Consider the following 21,447-nt stretch of genomic DNA (forward strand, 5'->3'; position numbering starts at 1 on the left):
ATTAAACTATTAACATGACTAAGTGTATTTCATTTGTTTATTTGTTTGCTTGACTACCAGTGTGAAAACACATGCATTTGTGCATAGAAGTCAGAGGACAACTTATGACAGTTGGTTGTCTTCACCCTGTGTGTCCCAGGGATCAAGTCGAGATTGTCAAACTTGGCCGCAAGAGCCTTTACCTTTTAAGCCATCTTGGTGGCCTCAATCACGTAGTATGAAAATTCTGCATAACTGATTTAGCATTGCCTCCCGTGACCTAGGCAGATCATTTTCTCACACCTTTGACCTCGTACTTTACGTCCAGGGAAGACTTGGTAAATGTGGGTCTAAGGGCCTGCTGTGGTGCGGAGGTCAAACCCAGGCCCTTGACAGCGTAAGCAAAGGCTACCCCTCAGGCTTAGTAAGTGTTTGCAAAGTAAAGGCTTCTGTATTCACAGGCGCAGGCAGCTTGCTTTCATATAGCTTTTATGTATTTTATTTTCACATATTTATTGTTCAAAAATCAGAATAGATAAGTTTTGTTGTTGATGAGAAACTACCAAGTTTCGTGAGATATCTATCATACTTAATTCTAAATATTTACCTTAAGTATATTTCTGTGTAGTTTTTTTTTAATTTCAATAAATGTACTTTAATTATATCTTGAAGTTTTGTTTGGTTGGTTTGGTTTTTCTTTGAACTGAGTCTATGTATGTAGTCCAGGTGACCTAAAATTTGGCAACCCTCCACTCTCTGCTTCCCAAGTGCAGGGATTATAGGCATCTGCCAAACTCTCAGCCCTTCATATCTTTCTCTAAGAATTAAGATGCCTTTTTTAAAAAAGGGGGACAGTTTAAGCTTAAGTAAGAACTGTGCACTTCATTTAATACAGTTTTACTTTTTCTATTTTTTTGTTTTTTTGAGACAGGGTTTTTCTGTGTAGCCCTGGCTAAAGTTTTACTTTTTCATGATGCATTGTGGTTTTGGTAGGTAAAATTATTAAGTAAGTTACTTCCTTTTTGTGTGTGTGTGTGGGGGGGGGTGTTTTAAGATAGGGTTTCTCTGTATAGCCCTGGCTGTCCTGGAACTCACTCTGTAGACCAGGCTGGCCTCGAACTCAGAAATCAGCCTGCCTCTGCCTCCCAAGTGCTGGGATTAAAGGCGTGCACCACCGCTGCTCGGCAAATTCTATTTCTTATGTGTGCCTTACTGACTTACTTTTTTTTTTTTATTTTGTTTGTCTCTTTTTTTTTCACAGAGAACGTTTTAGAGGACCACGATGTTCACCAAATGGAGGATTTTTGCAGTGAATCATCAGAGAACGTTCAGTGTGCACCTTAATGTAAGTGTTTCTTACCAAAATGGCTGTATTTTGACTAGTTATTTATAACCAGAGACTTCGTATACAGCTCATCATTCCAAATTTGGTTTGCTCAGACTACCTTAATTTAATTGGAAATGCAACTTAAAAGATTTTCTTAGCAATAAAAAGAGCATCTGACAAAATGAAATGCTGTTCTCATGAGGTAATAAAAATGGTGTTTTGGAAGAGGCTGGAGTTTTTTCTCTCTTCCAAAAATGGCAGTACTTCATGCTCACCCTTACACTGCTAACTAAGAGTGTGCCTCTCTCTCTCTGTCTCTCTCTTTCTCTCTCTGTCTCTCTCTCTGTCTCTCTGTCTCTCTCTGTCTCTCTCTCTCTCATTCTGTGTGTGTGTGTGTGTGTGTGTGTGTGTCTATAGGTTGAAATACCCGTGAAGTAACGTTCTGTGCTGTTAAGTCAGGAGATAACATCATTCTCAAATAGTCGCGGTACAACTTTCTGTAGAGCTGTTGGAAGCCAATTTCTGAGGCAGGTTGACACTTGCCTCATGTCTCATGATAGCATCTTCCCTGTAAGCTTTATTCTAACACGAGATCTCTATGTATTTTGTTACCTATTACGTTGATTATGCATTGCAAATATGAGTCTTCAGGTGGAACGCTGCCTTGTGTCACTGGGCTGCTTCTCCCCCAGCAGGAACTCAGCAGGGAGCTTTGGAGAGCCTGTGACCCAGGCCATGCAGGCCTTGTCAGGAGGCTCTCAGGTCATTTTGCTAGTTTAAAATTACTTAAGCAGCATTTTGAGGAATGTGTATTTCCACTGAAAAAGTATATAGAGATTCTTGTTCTGTAGCGGAGGCTGGCCTCAGGCTTACGATCTTCGTGCTTCAGCCTCCTGATTTCTGCGATTACAGGCATGCGTCACTGCATCCAGCAAGAATAGGTGTTTTCTGTTTTCTATGTTTGATGTGTATTGCTAGAGTAAAATTAATGTCCATTTCTCTTTGTCTCTCCTAGACCATGTGTTACTGCAAAATAAAAGCAAATTTAAAAAGATTAAAGACTCAGCTGCCTCTTACAAGAAACTACAGTTCTGCACCAGGTACAGATGTTAAATCCTTGTCCTTTACTTGAAACCTTGCTCTCGCCTTCCTTCTCACATTAGCTTTGGTTGAAGAATCTTGCTTTTCAGAGGTTTGCAAACTGCTTTAACTTGTTGGCTATTTTCATGGGATTATGAGGTGAGAGGGTTTTGGTAGCTGTGAGGCGGATGGTCACCAGTGGCGCCCCCTTCCTCCTCTCCAGGGCTTCTGATGAGCTGAGCTGAGGGGGAGTGGGTGGGGCTAGTAGCTGCCTTCCGTGTAGTGTGTGAATCTGCTTATTTTTAGGTCACTGCAGATTTTTATGTTAGCATCTTTTCTGTCAATAGAGATTTACTAGAATAATTTACTTTGAGGAATTTTAGAAGAAGTTTGGGTACATGTTTATCTGGACTGTTTTGGATTAAAGGCAGGGCTGCTAGACTCTGGAATGGCTGGGCACTGAGCTCGTCATTCCTGGTGGCCTGCTGTGTGCGAAGGAAACAAGTAGCACTGATGAAACTTAGCTTCACTCTGCTGCCACTCCTCCCACCAAGTTTATCATGTGCAGATAATGAAAGGAAGCATTGCTGATTGGCTGTTGCCTTACAAGAATTTATGAATCTCATGGGGTGCATTGTTAGTATGTATGCAGGCTTTTGTGCTCTGCCCCTGCTAATTTAACTGTGGTATGTACTTTGTCCTTTTGTCTTTAGACTGACCAATGAGGGGTTTGGGTTTGTTTGTTTGTTTGTTCTTTTTGGTTTCTCTGTGTAGCCCTGGCTGTCTTGGGGTTTTTAAATGTAAACGTGATCTTATTTTAGAAATCTAAAACACTGGGTTTAAATAGCATGAAAAGTAGAGATTATATTCACAAGTAAAACTGTTGTTCCTTCAGTATAATTATTGAAACTTAAGCTACCATAGAGTGATCACTGTGGACATTTTTCATGTAAGAAGTAACCATAGGACTGTGTGGTGGTTCATATTAAAACTCTAGCACTAACAAGGCTGAGAGGGAAGGCTTGAGAGTCTAACTCTAGGCAGGACTCGTACAAGACTCTGCCTCCAAAACCTTAGATAAAAGCTGGGTGGTGGGCTGCAAACCTTTAATTACAGCATTCTGAGGAAGGAGGATTTCTGTAAATTCAAGGCCAGCCTGACCTCCATCACAAGTCCCAGGCCAACCAAGGCTTTATAGTGAGCCACTGCCTCATAAAAACCAAGCCAAACCAAACCAACCAAAGAAAACAGTAAAGAAATAAAATAAAAGAAGAAACACTGCTTAGCTATTTGCAAGTATTGGGATCGTTCATCTTCTTTGGACTGACTGCACTCAGACTGCCCGGCTCACTCTACAGGCGTCGGGCTGGCATTGCTGAGGGAAAGGAGGTTCTGACCTGCATGGCAGCTCACTAGCAATTGCTCACTTGGAATTCGTCAAGACTTAAAAATGCAGGTTTAGGGCTGGTGAGATGGCTCAGTGGGTAAGAGCACCCGACTGCTCTTCCAAAGGTCCAGAGTTCAAATCCCAGCAACCACATGGTGGCTCACAACCATCTGTAATGAGATCTGACTCCCTCTTCTGGAGTATCTGAAGACAGCTACAGTGTATTTACATATAATTAATAAATAAATATTTAAAAAAAAATGCAGGTTTACATGTCTGCATGGTTAGGTTTTCCTTTTATTTAGGGTCTGCTGTTATGAATACCAATTCTACAGTTCTATAAATAGAGGTATAATAATTCACTGATTGAAACCATCTGTTTGTTGGTTTGTTGGTTGTTATTGTTTTTTCAAGATATGGTCTCTCTGGAACTCACTCTAGCTCTCCTGGAACTCACTCTGTAGACTAGCCCAGCCTCAAACACATAAAAAAATCCACCTGGCTCTGCCTCCTGAGTGCTGGGATTAGAGGTGTGAGCCTCTACTGCCTGGAGAAAAAAAATCTGTATTTTTTTTTAAGGATTTGATTTAGAAAGTTGTTCTGTAGGTGGGAATTAATAAAAGGAATTTGTGGTTTTTTTGTATTATTATTTTTTTGTGTATCCATAAAAGATATAACATATCAATATATTTTCTTCTAAGCTATATATCCAAATCATATCAATAAAAACAGATGGAGAAAGTAAAGTTATTGTAAGATTAAATCAATACACACTAATTTTATTAAAAATTATGTTTTCATTTTAAAAGCATTAGAATAAACAGAGATTTCCTATACAACATACTAAGATATGTTTCTTTCATGGCAGGAAAAATATCCCGATAGGGCATTTTATACACACACACACACACACACACACACACACACACACACACACCAAAGCAATACTTCTCATGGAAACATACAACCTCTATTCACAGTGTATTTGATCTAGAACTTGTACCATCAACCACAGCTTTCTTACTACTGGTAGAAAATGAATCCTAAGTAAGTCTATGTTCTTGAGCTTGATTTAGCTTGATTTGGAATGTTGTATATGCTTTAATTTATTTTGTATGTTTTCATTTACAAGTTAAAAGAAAAATTTTAATAATTTAACAGTTTAATTTGAATTCTTTTCCTATTAGGCATAGCAGGAAGTGATGTCAAGTCTCTTCATTCCGTCATTAACCCTCCTGTGGCCAAGTAAGTACTGTCGTTAGACTGGCTTTCTAGAGGCTGTTGAGGAAGTTTGCAAGTCTTCTCTGACAGCTTTACCAGTGACTTACGTCATTTCTGTTGTTTCTATATAAATGTTAGTATGTATCTCAAAAGATATTTTTTCTCAGTTAAATATTAAGAATTTTTACTATAACAAAAATGAATATAGAATTTTTAAAAGATTGTGATTAGCCCTTTTATCACTTAGCTATTCTGTATGATAGTGCATACATCCACAGGAGTGGCTAAGGGACAAGAGAGGGCGTAGGGGTGAATGTGAGCAAAATGCATCACACACATGTATGAGATGTCATAGTGCGCCCCCTAGTGTGTGTACTTAGTGTATGCAGATAATAGATAAAAAATAGGTTTTGTATTTGTCTTTGTACATAATTGCATATATAATAGGAGTACTAATCACCTTTAAAATTTGCACAGCATAGATATTTTAATTGAAATATGCACCTCATAACGCATACTTTTTCCTCCCTTTTGAACAGAATTCGTAATATTGGAATTATGGCACATATTGATGCAGGCAAAACCACCACCACAGAGAGAATCCTGTACTATTCTGGATACACAAGATCATTGGGAGGTTAGAATGATTCCTCCTGCCCCCAGCCCCCGCTAGCAAAAGCATCATTGGAAAAGAGTTTGGTTAAGACGTCAACTAGCGTGAGGCATGGAGTCTCTGGTGTCTAAACTGCAACATGAAGATGAGGTAGCTGCAGCATCACCAGAGACTCATCATCTGAGACGCGGCTCAGTCCTGAGTCCCCCAAGGCTGTCAGGGGCCTCACCGAAGGCTGTAGGACAAAACCATGCTTAGCACTGGGGGCTTCTTTCTACAGAGCCACCCAAGTGTGAAGACTGAGTTACAGTGTCCAGGATTCATATAAGGGGCATTCTAGATCTGAGTCCAAGCTATAATACTTTCCCAGCTAATAGAGTTTACCAGTAAGGAAGAGAAGGAGGAAGAGAAAGAAGGTGATGATGATTGTGTGTGTGTGTCTGCCTGTCCGTGTGTCTATGTCTGTGTTTGTGTGTGCCCTAGCCACATAGTTGACATACTTCTATTGTCTAATTTCTAGAAGAAAAAACCTGGAAAGTTAATGTCAAATTGATACATGGAAAAGTAGATGATTTTGCTATTCCTTAGCTCAATGCTTGTATTTGAAGGTCTACAGTCTACTGCTCAGTTACAGCTTTTGCAAGTTGGAGTTACTTCTCAGTGGGCTCACACTTATGGCTCCCCAGAGCAGCCTTTTGGTTTTATTTGCCTCAGTTTTTTCGTGTTCCTCGTTTGTTCTTTCACAACTCCATATGTGCAGATGCTATGTTTTCATGCATATTCTCTTGTCCACCACACCTCCTGCTCAGCCCTTCTTCCCAGCTGGTCCATTTTTTTTTCATGTGAACATGTGAGTGTGTGGGAGTAGAGCTGTGTGAGTGTGTCTATGAGTGTGAGAATATGGGTGAGTATATGAATGTGTGTGAAAGGGTCTGTGAGTATGTGTGTCAGTGACTCTGTGTGTGTCACTGAGTTTAACTGAAGCTGTTACTTGCATGAGCACAGCTCAGGGCCTACTGTTTTTAAGTAATGCTGGTGAGTCCATGGTGGGTCCAAGAGGCCTGCTTACGATGTGTTTCCCATTGGGAGCCACTTTCCTAGACCTTTGGAAATATAACAGATTGGATGCTTAAGAAAGAAAAGAACATCAAGATGTTATTCTTGTTATTCATGTTGTAGGTTCTTAAACCGATGGCCACCTGGGTCTCCATGGTATTCTATGTTAATGAGTATCTGACTGACAGCATTTTGTGAGCATTGCCATGCTGCTGTCACCTCATAAGTCTCATGATAGTCCTTCCCTCACACCCACATTTTGGGTACTTGAAGTGAGTGTAAAGTTTCTAAGTTTCAATTTTTAAAAGTTATAAAAGTAACCAGTTTTAAGTATATTTACAGTCAGCATAGGTTAAGTATTCTTTATGTAATGTGATTAAGATATTGGAAATATTCCAGATGCTAGAATTTTTTGTTTAGAAATATTTTCATGAACTCTACTGATTGGGCATTCCTATTCTGGAAATCTAAAACTGGAAATTGGAAATACTTCAAAATCTGAAACATTAAGAACTGATTTTAGATTTCTCTAGGCCTAGAACTAAGTTGTTCTTAGCATTAAGTTCTCTAGCGTGGTAACCTAGAGTTTGTTTTGTTGATTATAAGGAATATCATAAGCTGGATGTGGTTGCACACACCTGTAATCCCAGCGTGAGGGAGGCAGAGGCAGACAGAGCGCTGTGGCTTCAGTTCCAGCCTGCACTACATAATAAGTTCCAGGCCTGTCAGGACCACACAGCGTAGCTAGAGTTGTCTCAAATAAACTTCCTTATATTCCCTAATGTTGGTGTGTATGTGTGTGAGTGTGTGAGTGAGTGTATGTGTGTGAGTGTGTGTGTGTGTGTGTGTGTGTGTGTGTGTGTGTGTGTGTGTGTGTGGAGTGTGTGAGTATGTGTGTGTATGTGTGTGTTTATGAGAGAAAAAGAGTAATGGGAAGCTAGATGCCATTTTGGGTTCTTCTTTTGATATAAGTACTTAGTATAGTGGTATGATATCCTATATTCATGAATTTTGAATTGTAAAACTTCCATGTATTTGTTGTCTATAAATTTAATCAGAATAAAAGGTATAATTCAAGCTGGGTGTGGTGGTGCACGCCTTTAATTGCAGCACTTGGGAGGCAGAGAAAAGGTATAATTCAAGAATCATTTGAGTCAGCTTTTTCTTTTTTTCTTTTTGTTTGTTTGAGACAGGATTTCTCTGTGTAGCCCTGGCTGTCCTGGAACTCACCCTGTAGACCAGGCTGGCCTTGAACTCAGAAATCCTCCTGCCTCTGCCTCTCAAGTGCTGGGATTAAAGGCATGCGCCACCACTGCTCGGCTTGAGTCAGCTTTTAGGATTTAAGCACGGGTTTATACTGAAGACTTATCCTTGGGCCTTATTTGCAGACAACTCCCTGTTGTGGAGAACAGCAGTGAGAGTCTCTGTAAAGGGCAACTTGGGAGGAATGTTTTCCGTTCCTAATGCAATGTTGCTGCTATCTGGCTTTTTTGGATTGGACTGGTTTTTACATCCTGCCTCATCTTGTCCTCATGACAGCCTGGCAAGGGTAGTTCTGTTATGCGAGATTTACTGTACAGATCAGTACAATCATGGCGGCAGGAATAAGAATAGAGTTAGGAGGGAGTCTGGTGAGTGGACTTGAGTGGGCTCTGCCCGCCTCCTAGCAAAGACTATGGCACACAGAGGGAGCAAGAAACATCAAACTTGGACTAATGTGCAGGATGTGTAATTTAGTCGATTTAAAGACAAAAGAAACTTCCACAACACAATTACTAATCTCGCTGAAAAAGCTTTTCTCTCACAAAGACTTTATATAGAGAAACAAAGGATTTTAAGTATTGAACTAAGTATTTGAGTTGCTTTTTCTCAAAGCATACGAAGCTATCCTGGGGTGTCCTGAGACCCAGTATGATACACTTGCTTTAAACTAAACTGTGGCCTTTTTTTCCTGATTAGATGTCGATGATGGAGACACAGTGACGGATTTCATGGCTCAAGAGCGAGAAAGGGGCATTACCATCCAGTCAGCAGCTGTGACTCTCGACTGGAAAGGGTATAGAGTCAATCTGATTGATACTCCAGGTACGATGAATCTTTGTCATCCCGAAGAAACTATGTCGCTTAGGCTGTTTTGTGGGTTGTTTTTTTAATTGTGGTCAAAACCATTAAGTCTCCTATCTGAATTAATTTAAATGTGTAGCTTCATCATATTTCCTACGTTCACATCACTGTAATATAGATCTCCAGAGCTTTCCGTCTTCTAGAACTGAAACTGTCCCTAGTAAACAGCACCTCTCCTCTGTCCCCTTCCCACCGTTCTACTCTTCACATCTTTCCAGGTGATGGCTCTAGATACCTCCTGTAAGTGGAATCACACCATGGTTACCTTTCTGTGATTGGCTTATTTATTTCAGTCAGTGTGAAGCCTTCACTTAACAGGAATCTCCTCCTTTTAAGGCTTTTTTATACTGTGTGTGTGTGTGTGTGTGTGTGTGTGTGTACTTGCCTCTCAGTATACATGAGGAATTGATTTTAGGATACCATAGTAGATACCAAAATTTGTAGATGTTTAAATTCCTTATAGAATGATATATTTCCATATAACCTATATGAATCCTTTTGTATGCCTACAGTATCTTAATGCCAGTGACTACTGTATAAATAGTTGTTATTCTGTATTGTTAAGAGAATAATGACAAGAAAAATGTCTGACCATGTTTAGAACAGACGCTTTTTTTTCCTGAATCTTTTCAGCCCATAACTGCATCTCTAGGCTCAGAACATGTAGGTACAGGGAGTGACTGTCTCTCCCACACTTTGTTTGCTGTGAATGTGGGTGTGCAAATAGCTTCTTGAGACACTCCTGTCCATTGCTCACTTTGCTTTGGGTACACTCGGGAGTGACATTGCTGGCCCATGTGACTGGTCTCGTTTGGTTTTGATGGTGTTAGGTGTCTCTTTTCTTTCCTTAGGTCACGTAGACTTCACTCTGGAGGTCGAGCGCTGCTTGAGGGTGTTGGACGGTGCGGTGGCCGTGTTTGACGCCTCTGCTGGTGTAGAGGTAAAGCCGAGGCTGGAGTGAACACAGCAGCAGCAGCAGTGTGATGTTAAAATGTAGCGCATATCTGGATTAGTCAGTTACAGCCCTTGGTAAATCTGTGTCAGGCAGACTGGGGTGGAAGAAAGCTGCAGTTCCATAATGCAGTGTGACCTCAGATTGTTCACAATGGAAGGAAAGTTAGTTTTTCTGTAGAAAATGTATGAATGTTGGTGTGGGGAACCGTGAGGAGCCTGGGATTCTGTTGATCTTAAACTATCGAGTTCCTCTGTGTGAGTGTCATGGATTCTGTCCAAAGTCACAAAGTCACTAGGTGAGGGTCAGGGGACTTGATTAGTCTACAATCTACATGTAGTAACCACCAGAGAGTCAACATCCCTCCAAATCGCAGTCTGGAAAGTGGCTTGAGAGGAGTCAGATGCCAGCTGCTCACGTGACGTGCACAGTCAGAGCAATGGGACACTGTTTCGTGTGCAGTTAGCTCCTCTGTGTTACTCTGGAGGGTAGATGGTGTCTATTTTCTAGGGCACTCAGCAATCCTACCTTTCCTCCCTAGGGAGATACTAACTGAGTGATTGTTTGCTATAGAAACATCCTTAAAAGATAGCGTAGAGAGGACAATTGGCACTTCTAGCAGCACACAGAAACATGAGTAATTATCTCCTCACAGGTAACGTAAAGATTCTTAGCCTTTTGGTGGTGGTAGCACACGCCTTTAATCCTAGCATCCAGAGGCAGAGGCCGGTCGATCTCTGGGAGTTCAAAGATAGCCTGGACTACAGAGTGAGTTCCAGGATAGTGCTACACAGAGAAACCCTGTTTTGAAAAACCAAACAATTGGGCTGGAGAGATGGCTCAGTGGTTAAGAGCACTTGAAGACCTTCCTTGAAGGTCCTGAGTTCAAATCCCAGCAACCACATGGTGGCTTACAACCATCTGTAACGACATCTGACGCCCTCTTCTGAACTGTCTAAAGACAGCTATGTGTACTTACATATAATAATAAATAAATCTTAAAAAAAAAAAAAGAAAAGAAAAACCAACCAAACAAAATAAAACAACAAAACAGATTCTTAGGAGGGGCTACAGCTCATTTCCAGAGTATCTGCCAACCACGTAGGAGTGCCTGGGTTCGAGGAAGTCCTCTTTTAATAGAGCTTTTTGATAGTAGAGTGAACTGTGCTTGTTATTTTTCTTTTATTTGTTTTTTATTGCTTCAAACAGGGTCTCATTATGTATCACGTATGCAGATGAAGCTAGGCTCAAACTTACAGAGATCCACCCACCTCTGCCTCCTAAGGACTGGGATTAAAGGTGTGTGCCACTACCTGGTTTGTGTATAGGGGTGAGTTATATTATCTTTAGTGAGTTGCCCTTCAAAATTGGCTTTGTTGAATATATAATTCATATAGGTTCTGCCCTTAAACTATTTTAATTAAGTTGTAAAAATCAGTATCTTTTTAAAAAATGGGACAAATTGACACAGTACAATACCCTAAGAAAGATTAAACAACTACGTGCTGTACTCGTGCTCAAATGTTTGACTCCTGTCTGATCACAGGACAATGATTAGTGAAATCTAAGTGAGAAGATGTGTCAGGGACAACTACTTACAGATTTTCAGAAATAAAACAAAACCAAGACCACTTTAATGTAAGAATCATAACTGACTAAGGGCAATCCTGAAGAACTATTCTAGATAAAAGAATTTGTTTTTTTTGTTTTTCGAGACAGGGTTTCTCTGTGTAGCCCTGGCTGTCCTGGAACTCACTCTGTAGAGCAGGCTGGCCTCGAACTCAGAAATCCGCCTGCCTCTGCCTCCCGAGCGCTGGGATTAAAGGCGTGCGCCACCATGCCCAGCCAGAACTGGTTTCTTACAGCAGGCTGGAGAGGCTAATCTGGAGGGATAGCAGGTTCTATGTATTGATCTGAGTTACACAAGGTCTATTTCAAACTTATCTGTATGCTTAGTCTGTGGATTTTGTTGTGTATAAATTTTATCTGAACAAACAAAAAGCTGAACATTAGACTTTTTATGCCTTTTTAGGCTTTCAGGCTGAATTAAGGATTCAATGAGATACACAGATGTTTAAATACAACCAGGGTGTATTTATAAATTTAATATGTGCAGCAATGAAGTCAATTAGCGAAAAAGCATATGTGAATTACTTATAAATATAAGTAGTAGTCTATTCTTCACCTTTACCCTATTGATTCACATGGACAGTCAGATACTTAAATGTGATTTTTATCATAATAGTGCTTTTATTATATTCTTATTTATTCCTCAAGGCAAAAATCTATTTTACATATTTAAAAAACTCGTATTAGGAGATATGGTGGCACCTGCCTGTAATCTCAGCACTTGGGAGGAGGATGGAGGAAGATCTGGAGTTTAGAGTCAACCTTGCATGTAGCAAGTTCCAGGCCAACCTGGGCTTTCTGAGACCTGTTATAAAAAGTAATACTTAAAACAAATTAGCTCATTATTACATACTGGGAAACATGAAGCGAGATAAAAGTAGGCCTTTTGGTTGTGACTTAAGTTCTCCCCTGAGAGCTCTGGACATCTCCCAGGTTCTGAATCACTCTGTCGGGGAGCTTAGATTACGGAAACAGAAGCACTGGTCTCAGGCAGTGTGAAGCATCTTCCAGGCACCTTCACCACATCCCGTTCTCTCCCAAGAGCAAAGCAGAGTCCCCGGCAATGAACTGCAGAGGTTCTCGTCCTCTGCCAGCATCAGACCCAATTCCACATCACCACAGATTCATGGACCTAGCAACAGCCATGGGCATTTTCTCTAATTTTTGCTTTAGGCCCAGACTCTCACTGTATGGAGGCAAGCTGACAAACACAAAATACCCCGGATCTGCTTTTTAAACAAGATGGACAAGACTGGAGCAAGGTATTTGAAGGCTGCTTTGTAGGCTGTTATGGTTACAAAGCAAAGACAAGAACTCATGGGATAGAGCTTATGTTTAGAAAAAGCAATTTTTTCTTATAAAGTATAATTATTCTATGGACTCTTAACAAAGTATCTCAATTGTAGTTGAGATCATTGAGATGTTCTAAGTGGTGAGCCATCTGGGTCTACTGTAGCACATTTTGTACACTCCTGATGGAGTGTGGCGTTTTGCTGTTCTGTTCATTCTCTTCTGGGCTCTACAGCATTTAATACCCTTGCTCCTGAAGGCTGCTGTGATCTCCTGGTTGCTAGACTCAGAGAGTAGGGTTGATTCTCAGAGAATGGTGTTTTTCTGTCTTCTGATTTTCTTCAGATAGTTACTATTAGACTTAGAAGGGCACTGGGAAGGGGAATGTCCTGTATGTAAGGCAGAGGATGACTAATGCTGAAACGTAGCGATCATATACTGAGGCTTATGTGGCAACCAAATGGATACGTTGTTCTGGCAACAGAGAACCAGAAATATATGAAGGGTTTGGTGAAATGTGAATAGAAACAAGTCAAGAATGTTAAGTATTGTAGAGGAAATATGGGAGGACATCTTGGTAAGCGATGAGATGTGGTAAAAATTCAGCTGTCCTTCACCAGGTCTACTGTCCTGTGCCCCGTGGTTATGTGGCTTCCTTGGCAACTTAGTTTAAAGTTGATTATTAATGGCACAGCAACTTGTAACATTGGCTAAGCTCATGTTTGAATCTTTCCTAGTTGGGATTTCTTGTAGTCAATGGAAGCACTTGTTGACTGACTTGCAGTGTCTGGAGTGATGAGGGTGATGCCTGGATACTAGGCTAGTTCTCAGAGATGTCGGGGCCATGGATGTGTGTAGCGTGTCGTTTTAAAAGAACCCACGCTAAATCCAGCTAACGAACCAGCATTGGTAGTCAGCTCTACCCCACCCCAGTTTTTTCCTGAAATGCCTGGAACTGCTAGCTCTCATTTCTCAGGCCTGTAGAACGCCAGCTACTATTCACTCAGCTCACCTTAGCCCCATGAAATGAAAACACTAGAGACTTAAAATATACCAGCCAGATTTATAATGGTAAATCTCCAACCCCAAAATGCCCATGAAAAGAACACACACTCAATAATATAATTACAAGCTGTACACTTATATTAGACAAATAGATCACGTCACTACTCTATTGCCCAGCTATGAAATCCCTAGCTACGTGGGGCTTCTTCAGGACACATGGTTCTGTTCCATTTTCTTCCTTCTTCTCCCATCCCCTACCCCCACCTCCTTCCTCTTCTTCCTCCTCCCTTCTCTCTAAAACTTTCAACTTCATCTTTTCTTCCCACTGCCCAATCACAGGCTCTAGCAACCCACGATATATGTGTATATATAATTTTGCCTGTGTGCCAACAATAGCATTTGTACCATAGGTAGCCAGCCCAAATGTTAGCATGAAAACCAGCACCATAGCATAAGATACTAATACCTAAGATTAAAACATAGAACATTAGTCTGTCTGGGTCTTGGAAGAGAACCAATAGTTTATATAGCTGTAGAAGAAAAATCCTTAATTCAAATGAAATCTTGCATTTAACTGTAATTAATTAACTGTGTGACCTTAATTAGTATCAAAACTTGGTTATATGAAGCTTGCAATAATAATTGCTTAGACTTGCACATGGTGAGATAATGGTAAATACTCAATTGCTATCTGTTATCAGGTTTCTTTAAGATACTACTCTGTGGAAAACTGATGTAGTGAGCAGTTTGGAGAATAAAGGGGTCCTTTTAGAGAACATTCTTAAACCTGTATTGAGAGGTTTTTACTATGTTTCTAACAGATTGCTCTGCTTTTTACAGTTTTAACTATGCGGTTGAAAGCATCCGGGAGAAGTTAAAGGCAAAGCCCCTGATTTTACAGGTAATTGGTTAATTAATACCACATTTTGTAGTTCCTCGTCAGTTTATTGTGGCATACACACGTTTGACACATACTCAAGTCATAAGTAAATACAGCTACAGATTTTGATTGTACTGGTAAGTGCTGTCACCAGAGTGGTGTAACCACATAAAGCTCACGCTAACCTACAGCTGCCAATTGGTGAAGCCAGAACTTTCCAAGGAGTGGTGGATGTCGTAAACAAAGAAAAACTCCTTTGGAATTCTAACTCTGACGATGGAAAAGACTTCGAGAGGATGCCCCTCTCAGAAGCGAGTGATCGGGAACTGCTAAAGGAGACAATTGAAGCAAGGAACTCCTTAATTGAACAAGTAAGTTCTTTAGTTTAAAATTCCATGTTCAGTAACTTTTGGACATATGTATTGTGAGACTTTATATAAAATTACATATGCAATATGTAAAGTACAGTGAATGAAAATTAGTGCCACTGTGTCTGCCACCCACACCCACAAAGATGAAATAAGAACCTTGTTTCCTGTTTGTCTCTCTATCCTTTTTAGTGGTGTTTATTTTCCTTTTAAGATTAATTAATTTTTATTTGTATGAGTGTTTTCCCTGTGTGTGTTTGTATCTACAATACATATGTCTAATGCCCAGGGAGACCAAAAGAGGGCGTTAGGAGCCTTCGGAACCAGGGTAATCGGATGCTTGAGGGCAGTGGAGCGATCTCTCTGGCCCTGGCTTGGCTTTGCTGTGTGCTCAGAGTTGAACCTAGGACGTGTTAGATAGATGGTAAGCATGCGCTTTACCACTGAGCTGCACTCCCTGTACCCAGCGGTAGTTTTAGTGTTAGCATGTGTTGCTATTCTGGTCTTCTGTGTAAGGATACTATTTGTAGTTTTCCCATTTCATATTGTGACAGCGCTGGTCACAGTTGGTACCTGTTGCAACAGTTTAGTCTTAGTGTTGTACTGTTGTTCTGATACATAATTACAGCTTGATTTATTGTCTGCTTCTCAGTAGATTGACTTAAAATTGTTTTTCTATTTTGATGTTAGAAACAATGTTGCTGAGTTTGTTGTGGCATGTATCTGTAGTCCCATTACTTCAGGGATTGAAGCAGGAGAATTTAGGGTCAGCCCAGGCTACATAGTGAGTTCCAGGCCAACCTGGGGTTACATTGACCTTTCTCAAAGAAATCAGGCAAACAGAAACCATGTTCTATCTCCTGTGCAGTGTGGAGAACTTTCCTGAAAGGAACCTGTCCATCCTCTACTTTATCAGATGTTAGACTACTTAGAAAAACTAAAGCCATCAATTTATTTATACTTATAGGTCTGTCTGCATTAAATCTCACCACTTAAATAGAACATAGCAATATTGTTATGTTGTAACATTTCAGTCAATGTTTATGGCAGTAAATAATACATGTTAGGCTTCTTGAATATTTATAGTAAAGCATTTGAATCTTTTTATTTTTTTTTTTCACTTTAAAATTGAGTTGGTTTACGTTTAAAACAAATGTTTTTTAAGACATAGTCTTGACTGTGTTGCCCAAACTTCTCTGGAGCGTTCCATCTTACAGCCTCACACTCTACCTGCTGAGTCCACACAGATTCTACCAGCATGTTCTATCGTTTGCCTTGTGTAGGTAGATATTTGTAGGGAAGTTATTTACCATTTATAACTTTTAGTATTCACTGACTTTATAACTAGCATCATGTTCCTGTTACTGGGTAGTGCGTATTGAGGGCCTGGTGTTTGCTAGGCTTAAGGCTTTACACGGACTGCTTGATTTTTACAACCATGTGCTTTCCCATTTACAGATGAGAAATCGGAACCTGAGAGTGTTTAAATAAGTTCTGCTGCTAATAAAGGTCAGAGCTGGGATCTGAACTCAGGACAGCATCAGATCAGAGCTCAAACTGCTCCCACCCTGCTAAGCTGTTCCCTCCTCTTCCTCTTCCTCTTCCTCTTCCTCTTCCTCTTCCTCTTCTTTATTTTATTTTCTTTTTTTAAGACGGTTTTCCTATGCAGTCCCGGCTGGCCTGGGGCTTGCCTTGTAGAGCAGGCAGCCTTGAATTCACAAACCTACCTGCTTCGGCCTCCCAAGTACTGTGTTCAAAGGCTTATGCCACCATGCCTCCCTGCTAGATGGCTTCTTGAGATTAATAAGGCATAGAAAGAGCAAGAGTAGAATTGACATTGGTCATGAATTGGGCACATAATTAGTTCCTTTTTGAGCGTGTATGTGTGTGTGTGTGTGTGTGTGTGTGTGTGCAATTTTAATACAGAACAATTATAGGCATAAAGAAGGATCTTATAAACTGGGCGTGATGGCGCACGCCTTTAATCCCAGCACTCGGGAGGCAGAGGCAGGCGGATTTCTGAGTTCGAGGCCAGCCTTGTCTACAGAGTGAGTTCCAGGATAGCCAGGACTTCACAGAGAAACCCCGTCTTGAAGAAACAAAAAAGAAGAAAAAAAAAAAAAAGAAGGATCTTATAATCCAGATGTATAGCCAAAACATGCTTGCACATACGGCTTTTACTACAATGTGACAGTGTTTGATGTGTATGGAGAAAATTTGAGGTATCAGTATTAATAACAGGTGATGGTTATAGTGAATAAAATTTAGAGAACAAGACCACTTCAGGTACATTAGCTACAATAAGAGAAAAACCCCACAAGTAAGTATTGGTGTGTATAGAACAGCTATAATCCTTGTGTACTATGGTGGGAATACAGTGATTATTTGCAATAGAAAACCATGTGAGAAGGGCTGGAGAGATGGTACAGTTAAGACCAGAGGACCCAGGTTCTGTTCCCAGCATCTACAACTGTGAGTTATTCCTGTTCCAGGGTATCTGACATTTTTTTCTGATCTACACAGGCACTAGGCACACATGTGGTATGCATACATATATGCAGACAAAACACTCATACACATAAAATAAATATAAATCCTTTAAAAAGAAAAAAAGGAAAGGAAAGGAGACCATATAGGATGCAGGCTCCTCCAGACATTCCATTTGGGGTTCTACCCTGTTTCTAATATATTCATAGTAGGCAAAAAGCAGAGACAACCCAAGTGACCATCAACAGATGAGTGAATCAACAAAATATGGATGGACTGTTAACCCTGTCTTAAAAGGGAAGGGAGTTCTGACATAGGGTACAGCCTTAGTGACCTAAGGCCACTGTGTCAGGGAAGTACACCAGCCACAAATGCTGCGTGGCTCTGCTTTGTGAGGCAGTTGGAGGATGCTCAGAGACAGAAAACAGAATGGTGCTTCCCAGCGGCTTGGGCATGGGCGTTGTTTGCAAGTTTAAAAGTTTAGGAGCTTGGCCAACAATACAAGTGAGCTTAATATTACTGAGCTATACCTAAAGATGATTATGATGGCAGACTGCTTTAAAGTGGCTATGATGGTAAAGTTTAACCACAGTTAAACTGCTCCTTAAATTGAGAACTAGAATTAGCTTTCTGTCTCTCAGGACTCCTTTAGAGGTGAAGTGTAATGATGATAGTAATAGCTAATACTTATGGGCTGCTAACTGCATGTTCTGAAAGAATGATTGCAATTGGCTATTGATTGTCACTTCAGCCCTAAGAAGAAAGTGACCAGGACCAGCAGGTTGTTCTTCAGTGACAGGGTATGAGAAACAGAGAAGATAAAAGCTGGTGTATGGGGGTCTTGCATAAGTTTTGTCTTATACCAATCAAGTTTTTTGAGAAGTACAGCATCTTATTTTCAGGGTGAAAAATGGCCAACATCAGCAGAGAGCTAAGTTAGACAAGTTAGCACGGAGAGCACAGCTGCCTTTAACTTTGAATTTCACTGTGTGCTCTCTGGGCAGGTTAGGTTTGTTTCTGCTGTGTCTTCTGTGCTCACACTTTGGTTTTCTCACCGAGCTTGACTATTTTGCTCCTTTGCACTATCATCCACAGTCGGAACTGTTTTAGATTGACGATCGTGATTTGTTTTTATCTTTTGTCTAAGGTAGAGTCTCGATTTCTAGCCCAGGTTGCCTAGAAACGTGCAGTCCACCAGCCTCAGCCTCCCAAGTGCTGGAATTGCAGGGATGTGCCATTATGCCCAGCCTGTTTTATTACTTTGTTGTTAGCTGAATTATCTGTTTCATTTATGCAGATGGTTATGAGAAGCACAAACTAGTAATTACAGTTGTATTGTTAACGTGATACCAGCAACGGCAACTGACTCGCCTTACTTGGGAAGTAGATTAGGGCTTTCAGTTTGGCTACTGTGGGAAGTGTAGCCATCATATGCATTCATATGCTAGAGGATGACGCATGCTGTGAACTAAAAGAGCCAAACCAGCAGTCCAAACCAAATCACTGTGTGATTGTCACTGTGGATGCGTTAGGCATTTTCTCTGGTAACGTGGAATTGAGTACAGCTCTGACTCTCTGTGACTTCAAGAAATTCACAGCACACCTTCAATTTCCAGGTTTTTTTCTTTGGGGAAACAAAACAAAACGGAACTGTTTTTTCTTTTTTTTTTTTTTTTTTTTTTTTTTTTTAAATTTATTTATTTATTATATGTAAGTACACTGTAGCTGTCCTCAGACACTCCAGAAGAGGGAGTCAGACCTCGTTAGGGATGGTTGTGAGCCACCATGTGGTTGCTGGGATTTGAACTCCTGACCTTTGGAAGAGCAGTCGGGTGCTCTTACCCACTGAGCCATCTCACCAGCCCCGGAACTGTTTTTTCAAAAGTTACAAAGAGTTGTTTGGCTTGTGTGTGTCAGGTTATGTAGCTGACTTCAAATCTCTCACTGGTGCATACATGTATGAAACTAAATACAAGTTATACACGTTTGTCTTTCTTTACAGGTTGCAGACTTAGATGATGAGTTTGCTGACTTGGTTTTAGGTGAATTTAGTGAAAACTTTGATTTAGTACCAGCTGAAAAGGTAATGTGTTATTCAGTTCTCTATACAAACTTTTACTCAAGTGAATATGGTTTGGTTTTTCTGTCTTTGGAGAGTGTGAAAGGTGTGTGTGTTAACATTTTATACTGTTGAAAATAGTGGCTTAAAAATGAAAGTCACTGCTCCTGTGTAAGTACTTAATGCCAGCAACGTGCTATTTCCAGATATGGTTTACAAAGTTAGAAGTGGAATCATTTTTCCTTACGTGAGTTAGGGTCAGTTCATTTTCTCATAGCACTGGCTCTTTAATGGGTGTCAGCAGGAGGGAACCCCAGGACTGGAAACCTAGCCACTCCCTAGGCTGCTGTGGTCGTGACTGAAAGGACAAGGACCTGCTGCTGCCACTTTGCTGCCCCAGCATAATTCCTACATGGGTTCTAAAACAGCCTCATGTCCACAGATACACGTAGCGTGCGTCAGAGCCTCACAGATACACGTAGCATGCGTCAGAGCCTCTCTTTGCAGCAGACAGAGACCTCCACAGAGAACCCCGGCTGGTCACAATGCAGAGCTCAGCCCCGGTGGATACAGCACTTCTTCAGTATTGTTAAGCAATATTATATCTAAGGCTTCTCTACCTTCTGAAGCTTTGCTGTATCTCAGAGGCCTCACTGTAATACTTATAAAGACTTTGTTGAACAAGAGACAACACCAGACATCCAGCATACTGGGAAGTGATTAATGTTGTAAGAAAAATAAGTCCATGGAGAGTGATGGCGATGTGGTGCAGCGGTTCACAAAGGAGTTTAGGGAAAGCCTTTGACTCGAGAGATGCTGACAGGGACTAGGGAACTGTGCACAGATCCATGTTCACGCTCTCTCTTTGCTTTTAGTTACAGGCTGCAGTACACAGGGTGACACTGGCACAGGCTGCAGTGCCTGTGCTGTGTGGGAGTGCCTTGAAGAACAAGGGCGTGCAGCCCCTGCTGGATGCGGTGACCACTTACCTGCCGTCACCCGAGGAGCGCGAGGACCGCTTTCTGTAAGTGTGTGACCGCCTGCATTAGACTCATATGGCTGGAAAAACCAAGTGGGCCTTGTTCCATGAAAGTACTTTAAAGCAGCCATTTAAAAAAGTGGTGGAGAATGTCTCTGTACATGATTTAAGGCCATAGTCATTCTCACTTGCGAAGACTTTCTTACATCTCGGAATTAGAAAGGCATGTGAAGTGAGCATGGACTTCATGGCAAGTGGCCTAATCCACGTGACTTAGTCTCACATCAGTGAAAGATAGACGGTCTCCGACGCGTGTTATAAAAATCTAGTGAGTTAATGGTGTTGGTTAAGCGTAAGGAGCAGTACTAGCTTGTAGAAAGCTTCTGTATGAGTACCATTAAGAAGGACTAGGAATAAGATGGGAAATGCTATAACTAGAAGTGTGTCTAACTTACTTTGACTCATAGACTTCCTCGAGACTGATGACAATATCATTTTTCCTCAGAAATATGCACCCAATGGACAAAATTTGTCAATTTCAGGAAAATTCAAACTTTCCAAAATTTTTAATGAATGCTACTTTAAAAGCATGTTTCTTTCTTTTTTTAAAAAAAAATATTTTTAAAGATTCATTTATTTATTATATGTAAGTACACTGTAGCTGTCTTCAGACACTCCAGAAGAGGGATCCAGATCTCGTTACGGATGGTTGTGAGCCACCATGTGGTTGCTGGGATTTGAACTCCGAACCTTCGGAAGAGCAGTCGGGTGCTCTTACCCACTGAGCCATCTCACCAGCCCTAAAAACATGTTTCTTTAATAATACTGTTTCTACAGCCCATCTAGCAAAATATGGTTTGAGTAAGTTTAGATAGATTTGATATAAAATTCATTAATTGTTTTTATTTTTTATGGAAGAAAAAAGGGAAATTGATTTGACATATCTTGAAATTTCTTTTTGAAAAATGCTACTTCTAAAGTGTTTGTACAATTTTATCTCTATAATCACAA

At 40.6% G+C, this 21,447-nt stretch overlaps 1 protein-coding gene across 12 annotated transcripts in view; it reads left to right on the forward strand.

Annotated features, from left to right (window-relative positions):
• Gfm2 (G elongation factor, mitochondrial 2) overlaps window positions 1-21,447 on the forward strand; it is a 43,270-nt gene that overhangs the window by 2,754 nt on the left and 19,069 nt on the right. For 6 of the 12 annotated variants that reach the window (XM_006517690.4, NM_001146043.2, NM_177266.5 and 3 more), the window contains exons 2-12: window positions 1,241-1,324; window positions 2,322-2,406; window positions 4,961-5,018; window positions 5,534-5,631; window positions 8,623-8,748; window positions 9,639-9,727; window positions 12,542-12,630; window positions 14,504-14,564; window positions 14,735-14,914; window positions 19,401-19,481; window positions 20,333-20,481. In XM_006517690.4, coding sequence (XP_006517753.1) covers window positions 1,262-1,324; window positions 2,322-2,406; window positions 4,961-5,018; window positions 5,534-5,631; window positions 8,623-8,748; window positions 9,639-9,727; window positions 12,542-12,630; window positions 14,504-14,564; window positions 14,735-14,914; window positions 19,401-19,481; window positions 20,333-20,481 — 1,079 coding nt within the window. In that variant the 5' untranslated portion in view covers window positions 1,241-1,261. Of the gene's footprint in view, window positions 1-1,240; window positions 1,325-2,321; window positions 2,407-4,960; window positions 5,019-5,533; window positions 5,632-8,622; window positions 8,749-9,638; window positions 9,728-10,948; window positions 11,039-12,541; window positions 12,631-14,503; window positions 14,565-14,734; window positions 14,915-19,400; window positions 19,482-20,332; window positions 20,482-21,447 lie in introns of all 12 variants that reach the window. The other 6 variants (XM_030247300.1, XM_030247301.1, XM_030247302.1 and 3 more) reach the window with 3 other exon arrangements.

Source organism: Mus musculus, chromosome 13 (assembly GCF_000001635.26).
Source record: "Mus musculus strain C57BL/6J chromosome 13, GRCm38.p6 C57BL/6J".
NCBI classification, from domain to species: domain Eukaryota; kingdom Metazoa; phylum Chordata; class Mammalia; order Rodentia; family Muridae; genus Mus; species Mus musculus.